The sequence below is a fragment of the Triticum dicoccoides genome, chromosome 3B, assembly GCF_002162155.2.
Source record: "Triticum dicoccoides isolate Atlit2015 ecotype Zavitan chromosome 3B, WEW_v2.0, whole genome shotgun sequence".
NCBI lineage: Eukaryota > Viridiplantae > Streptophyta > Magnoliopsida > Poales > Poaceae > Triticum > Triticum dicoccoides.
This window is the reverse complement of record NC_041385.1, coordinates 192,937,525-192,945,021: the sequence shown is the minus strand read 5'-3', so window position 1 is coordinate 192,945,021 and position 7,497 is coordinate 192,937,525. Positions and strand designations below refer to the sequence as shown.

The following is a 7,497-nucleotide window of genomic DNA, read 5'->3' as shown; positions in this document are numbered from 1 at the left end:
TAACTGGATCATATAACTATCCCTCAACATGCAACAAAGAGTCAGTCCAAAGCCACTAATAGCGGAGAACAAACGAAGAGATTATGGTAGGGTACGAAACCACCTCAAAGTTATCCTTTCTGTTCTATCTATTCAAAAGTCCGTAGTAAAATAACATGAAGCTATTCTTTCCTTTCAATCTATCATAGAGTTCATACTAGAATAACACCTTAAGACACAAATCAACCAAAACCCTAATGTCACCTAGATACTCCATTGTCACCTCAAGTATCCGTGGGCATGATTATACGATATGCATCACACAATCTCAGATTAATCTATTCAACCAACACAAAGTACTTCAAAGAGTGCCCCAAAGTTTCTACCAGAGAGTCAAGACGAAAACGTGTGCCAACCACTATGCATAGGTTCATGGGCGGAACCCGCAAGTTGATCACAAAAACATACATAAAGTGGATCATGTGATATCCCATTGTCACCACAGATAAGCACGGCAAGACATACATCAAGTGTTCTCAAATCCTTAAAGACTCAATCCGACAAGATAACTTCAAAGGGAAAACTCAATCCATTACAAGAGAGTAGAGGGGGAGAAACATCATAAGATCCAAGTATAGTAGCAAAGCTCGCGATACATCAAGATCGTGCAAAGTCAAGAACACGAGATATATATATATATATATATATATATATATATATATATATATATATATATATATATATATATATATATATATATATATATATATATATCAAACACATAGCTACTCGTACATACCCTCAGCCCCGAAGGTGAACTACCCCTCCTCGTCATGAAGAGCGTCGGGATGATGAAGATGGCCACCGGTGAGGGATTCCCCCTCCAACACAGTGCCAGAACAGGCTCCCGAGAGGTTTTTGGTGGCTACAGAGGCTTGCGGTGGCGGAACTCCTGATCTATTGTGTTCTTCGAAGGTTTTAGGGTATATGGACTTATATAGGCGAAAGAAGTCGGTCGGGGGAGCCACGAGGGGCCCACCAGGGTGGAGGGTGTGCCCAGGGGGTGGGCGCGCCCCCCTGCCTCGTAGCCTCCTCAAAGCTTCCCTGACTTGCACTCCAAGTCCTCTGGATTGCTTCCGTTCCAAAAATAACGCTCCCGAAGGTTTCATTACGTTTGGACTCCGTTTGATATTCCTTTTCTTCGAAACACTGAAATAGGCAAGAAAACAGCAATATGGGTTGGGCCTCCGGTTAATAGGTTAGTCCCAAAAATAATATAAAAGTGCTTAGTAAAGCCCATAATCATTCAAAACAGATAATATAATAGCATGAATGCTTCATAAATTATAGATACGTTGGAGACGTATCAATGATCAGAAAGAAACCTAACTTACTATGAGAAAAAAATTGAAGACTCAGCCAAAGAAGAAATAGATTGTCACTTGAATGATGTGATCCCATTATCAAATGACAACTCATGTCTATGGTTAGGAAACCCTAACCATCTTTTTATCAACAAGCTAGTCTAGTAGAGGTCCACTAGGGATTGTTTATGTATCCACACATGTATTTTAGTTTCCGGTCAATACAATTCTAGCATGAATAATAAACCTTTATCATGATTAAGGAATATAATAATAACATTTTATTATTGCCTCTAGGGCATATTTCCATCACTTTTTGTATCTCGTACTGTTATCTCTTTTTCACTGAATTTTATTTAAAAGTTTTTCACTTAGTTTGAATAAGCAAGGACGGTCATGCTTTCTTGATAATAGGAATGATTTTTATCCAATGAGTCATGGTTGATTTAATGAGCGATCAATTATGATCTTTATGAATTTGCTTAGTATGATTTTGCATCTCCGTGTGCTAGATATTTTTGTTCTTAGACGATGACTATAAGTCTTCCACATCTTTAGTAGCAATCAGGAAAGAGAAGTTGATAACTTGATGTGATGAATTGACCTTCATGACAGTTTATTTCATGATTAATTGGTGAAGCCTTTGAATTAATGAGGCAAATATGAAAAGAGGGCTGACTTTCTATATTGTACAAACAAAAGTAAAAAAGTTAAAACAATTTTAGCAATCCTCGGTAATCAAACTTGGACAGCCAGCATACCATTCATATCACACCTTGAAGAGAGAAAACGGAAGAATAAAAACTCCAGTGATATGGGGTACGCTTGGTAACTCAAGAAATAAAGAGGGGAGAAGGAAAAATAACTTGAGTAAAAGCAGTAAACCATAGGAGCTTGTCCAACTGAAGGGAGGAAACCATTATCACTCAGAGTTGGGTGACATCTTTTTAATGATTGGTAATAAGGTGTGGAAGCCTTCATACTCATCTAATGACGATCAAGATATTATAGTACACGACATAGCTCATTGTATGATGCAAATTCTGAATTCATGATGGACTCATTCATTTCAATTTACCCGCATCTCATAAACAAGATGACCCCCTTTTCTTACAAGCTGTCGCATTTGCTCGGGGACGAGCAAATCTTTAAGCTTGGGGGAGTTGATGAGTCCAAATTGTGTGATCATTTTGTTAGTATTTTTGTGCCTACTGTGTAGGCCTAGTGGAATTTTACTCTGTTCATACACTTCTTTTTGTCGTTTTTCCTCAGATATTGCTTTGTGGACCAAATAATAATATATGGAAGAAATCTCATGAAATGGTAGTAAAATCACGCAATTAAAGTGATAATCACCTACCATAAAAGAGAGAAGCAAAGTGGGGAAAGAAACAATCATCACAGAATAGCCAGAGCAAATGGGGATGTTCCATATGACCCCGCCCGCCCGTATGAGCGGGCGTATGGACTACCATCGCCGCCCCGGATCAACTGTATTCACCTCATGAAGACGGATCGTGGATCAGATGCCTAGAGACACGAGAAAATCGTCCAAAAGCAGGAACCCTAGCCGTCGGAGTGGTCCGGAGGAAGGAACCGGCAAGGAGGAAGCCACCATCTCCATCAAGAAGGCTTCAACATCATCCCCACTGTCATCATCATCATCATCATAATCATCTACCTTTCCCTTATTGTAATATCAAGAACCCTAGAGGAATAACTTGTGTATTACATGTGTGATCCATTCATGTTTCCCATCTTTGGTGGTATGATGTTTGTTGCCTTCATGTGCGAGTAGTTCCCTTAGTTCTCGGGGATATGGATGAACCCTAGTGCGTGATAGATCATTTGATATTAGGATTTTACATCCTCTTTGCATGTTTATGTTGATAATCTTCTTGATGTTGGGTGAAGTCGACCATCCAATGTATGCAAATTTCGGACAAATGTTATTAGTGTTGGCGAATTGTGTGGTTGGCGAGGTGGGTGAGTGACAGTCCCCATATCCCTTCTTAGCGGATCGTTGCAGCAGGGGATAAAACATAGACCACTTTGGCTACGTGCACGGGGACTCCTTTCCCTTAATTACCGTTTGATAACCGGAGTGTGGAAGAACGGTGGTGGCATATGAGATAGCTGCCGCATGTATGCACGTATCTGTACTGGCTCTCCCCACAAAGATAAACATGCAAAGTGGCTTAGGAATCCCAAGTAGTATTATGTTTAGGCACCGCTATAGATGCACACTAGAGGGGATTCTGGACTCCCTGGGAGTGCCTTAACCCTATTCGTTTCAAGCCTCTCATTTATGATTCTAGTTGCTTACATCTGTTAATTTTTTTTACCATTGCACCTTCAATTACTTTGTTTTTTCACGTTATTATTCCTTTGGAGAACTAACAACTCACGAGAACTTCATTCATACCCTTCAAGAGACAAAAAGATTAACTCATGTGCTCCCTGTGGGATCGATACTCTTACTTCGAAAAGGTTACAACTAAACCTTGTGCACTTATAGGACATCAATGATTGAGAGCGAGGGCTAGGATTTGGTAAGATGGGATGGGATGGGGCTTATGTGGTGTCAGAGTGGTCCAACCTGGGTCGTCTTATATGGTGGACACGTTCGGGCATGTTTGGACAACCCCAAATCCGCTCCACTTATGGGCTTGGTTTGAGGGGCATCGGACGATCCAAACATTAGGCTCGATTTGAGGGGTCCATTTGGAAGAGGTCGAGCAGTCTCAATTTCACTAAAGGATTTACAAAAGATGGTTGTCCAGACCACCTCAATAAATAAAAGGTAGAATAGAGGGTCTGATTGGTGATGTTGCTTTTTAAGACATGAACCATTTCAAAGAATAGAACTGGACAACCGGCATTTAAAGTCCTCAATCCCATCAAAATGAGCGCGTCTCCAATGTCCAACATACTATTTGTCCATGGACTGGTCGAACTGATCCGTGGACACAGATATAACATTCGCTCTCTTTTTTTCTTAAGTCCATAACACACAAGCTAATCATGAAAAATACCACATTCATCCACAAAAAGCTTGCAAATATCCCTAGTTTAGTTCAATTGTAAGTATTACATCCTAGATAACCAGATGTTCAACAAGTTTTTGAGTTCATCAATTTCAAATTCGATGATACTCGAGTCAAAATCCGCATATGTCCTTCCATGCATTGTGCCCCTTGAGTTTCATCCAACAATGCATGAACATAAATGGCTTGCCCTCGGTCCTGTAGTATAGCACGGCAAGACGACTGGGCTACACAACACGATGATTATCCACTTGTGGCATTGAGTGAATAAATGAATTGACCAACATGTATAGCAACAAGAAGCAAAACATACAATCTCCATGGTTGACGAGCCCGGCGGACACATTGTCTCCACTCGTGCCGCACCGCAAAACTTCATACGGAGTTGGAGATGATGTACCACCGATGGGTTAGCAACTTCACATTACAATCATGGACACGTGCAAGTCGTAGGGCGTGAAGTACTTTTGCTCATGAACAAAGCATGCACATTTTGCCAAAACGACGGGCCCACTTGCCTCCTGCCTACAAAGTCCACAGATACAACATTCTATGAATTGCATAGCAACTCATCCTCCATCAATGAGTAACCTGCCATCGTGCTTACTCTAGAAATAAACAATAAGTTCAGAAAAAAGCTCAATGGCATTTGACCGAACACCTATGGGGCGTGGTGTCCTCCTTGGATGACGTTGGCTGGGGGCGGAGGGTACCTAGCTACCGACGGATCCTGTGTGGATGGTGGCGTAATCCAAGGTAGACGAAAGCATGGATGCGGATGGCGTTGGACGCCCGGCAATGCCTGGACGGCAGCTGGAGAGATACAATGGCGTTGTTGGACAAGGAGGATGCGGATGCAGAGCAAAAGGCAGTAGGGGCGGAGTGATAGAAAAGTGACCCAATTAATTTGAGTGGGTTGGGGGTGTTGGAGTCCTACGTGGCGGCGGTTCAGACTCCCGCAAAGCTCCCCAATTTGCGTCCGGTTTGCGGGAATTTGGATAAGCTGAGACATCCGCGGACAAATGGACCTGTGCTGGGTGACAAACAACGTTGGGACAAGTCGGTACGGACGTATGCGGGCGTTTTGAGGGTCCGCTTGAAGATGCCTTGAGCCCTCTTCTTTTATTTGTCTGGGCATACCGTCATGCTTCCATGAATCAATTTTTCTAAATAGATGTTTAAAAAATTCTAAAAAAAAGCATTTCTGTTCACTAAACATTTGTCTACAAGCCCTAAAATTTTCAAATTAGAACTCGATATACAGATGGAGAAACAAAAAAGAGAAATGTAGATGTCAATAGTGTCATTTTATCTTTTGTCTTCTCTTGACACTATTCATCATGGATTTGTGCTTTTTGTTTCTCAATGTGTGCTTTGAGTTTGGATCTCAATTTCTGAAGAGCTGTGGGCACATGTGTGGTGAACATTCACGATTTTTTTCTGAATTTTTTATACCTTTTAAATTTGAATTTTCTAAATTGGTACTGTAGCATGGAAGCAATAGTGGCACCTCATACTTATCAGATATTTTCCCTGGCGGGGGATACACCAAATACGTATCGCTCGTTTCAGCCGTTAGCAAGCGTCGGTGGTGCTTCTGCCGACAGTCGACATCTGGGATCCTTGGACATCTTCCCTGTTCAGCAGGTAATTATCACTTTCAATGCAAGAGAACACGTATCCCCGCCGTATTGGCTACTTTCTTTCATTTTTAATTTTGCATAAATCCACTTGCGATTGTGACCACAAGAGCTTTAGTTGATTCCATATCTGCCACTTTATCTTAAAGAGGTAATCCACTGAGATTTTTGAGACCAAATTCGTTTCGTGACTGCGGCTCTTCACAGTCAAGCACTAAAAAAAGGGACAGATACACAGTAACACTGGCAGCCTGCTCTTAGTTTAGTTACCTTTACGAAGGATTTTTGTAGAAATTTGGAGGAACAAAATATTAAGAACCTCTTATGTGTTGTTTGTTTGATTTGTAGAAGTAAAGTTTGTTAGGAATTTTCAAGCAGTACTTTACACTATATCATTTTAAAACAACTTTGTATCCACTCGAAGCTCTTAGAAATAACCATTTGTTTTTCATATCTAATACTGAACAAAAAAAATTATACTATTTTTCTACAACACTCAAATTTAGTATTTTACTTGGGTAAAATTTTCTCTTCCGCTACCTGTCTTATTATCATCTGAAGATATTTTCTTTTCCACTAGTACTAAACTCAACCACACAAGTAGCTTTCCCTTCTGTTGCCGATGCCATCCACATCTTCCTCCACCTATAAAATTGCCCCCTAGCACATATCCTCTTTCACTCCATCTGCTACTAACCTCACTAGTCTTAAGCCACAAAAGATTTTTGCTACCAGCACCTAAGCTCCAATGGAGGATGAGAAGAACTCGTCCGGGGACCTGATGTCCAGCAGCAAGCTGGTCGCGGAGGCCGCCAAGACGGCCTACGAGAAGAAGAGCGTCGAGGGCATCGACAAGGAAAAGGTAGCCGCCGCCTCCGCCGACATCCTGGACTCCGCCGCCAAGTACGGCAAGCTGGAGGACAAGCCGGTGGGGCAGTACCTCGAGAAGGCTGAAGGGTACCTGAAACAGTACAGCTCCGGCGGCACCGAGAAGGAGAAAACTGACGCACCTGCCGCCGCTGACGCGCCGAAGCCGGATGCACCCAAGGAGCCAGCGCCTGCGCGTGCACCCGCCGCGGAGGAAGAGAAAGCGTCCGGTGGGTTCGGTCTCGACGACGTCATGAAGGGGGCTGCGTCGCTGTCCGGGAAGAAGAGTGGCGAGGATGAGAAGGAGAGCGGCGGCGGCGGCGGGTTCATGAAGATGGCTCAGGGGTTCATGAAATAGAAGTCTGGTTTCTGCATCTACATGCATGTTGCTCTTGCTAAGTTTGTGCGCTGCGTTCCTTCTGTATTTTATTACTGTAACGTCGTGGTTGTGCTTAATTATGTTACCTGCTGATATTCGGTTCTGTAAAGTTTCTTAAGTCATGTGTGTCTGTATGATGATCAATAATCCAGTTGTGCTAGCTAGCTGGTTCCTTCCTGCCCGCAGAATTTCGGTTGTACTAGTAACTTATAAGAGCATCT

At 42.4% G+C, this 7,497-nt stretch overlaps 1 protein-coding gene across 1 annotated transcript; it reads left to right on the top strand.

The window, feature by feature from the left end:
* The first annotated feature begins 6,697 nt into the window (after positions 1 to 6,697).
* On the top strand, positions 6,698 to 7,453 carry LOC119275492 (nodulin-related protein 1-like). Its single transcript, XM_037556344.1, has one exon. It carries the CDS (start codon positions 6,779 to 6,781, stop codon positions 7,253 to 7,255), a length of 477 nt encoding a protein of 158 aa, XP_037412241.1. The 5' UTR covers positions 6,698 to 6,778; the 3' UTR covers positions 7,256 to 7,453.
* Positions 7,454 to 7,497: the final 44 nt, after the last annotated feature.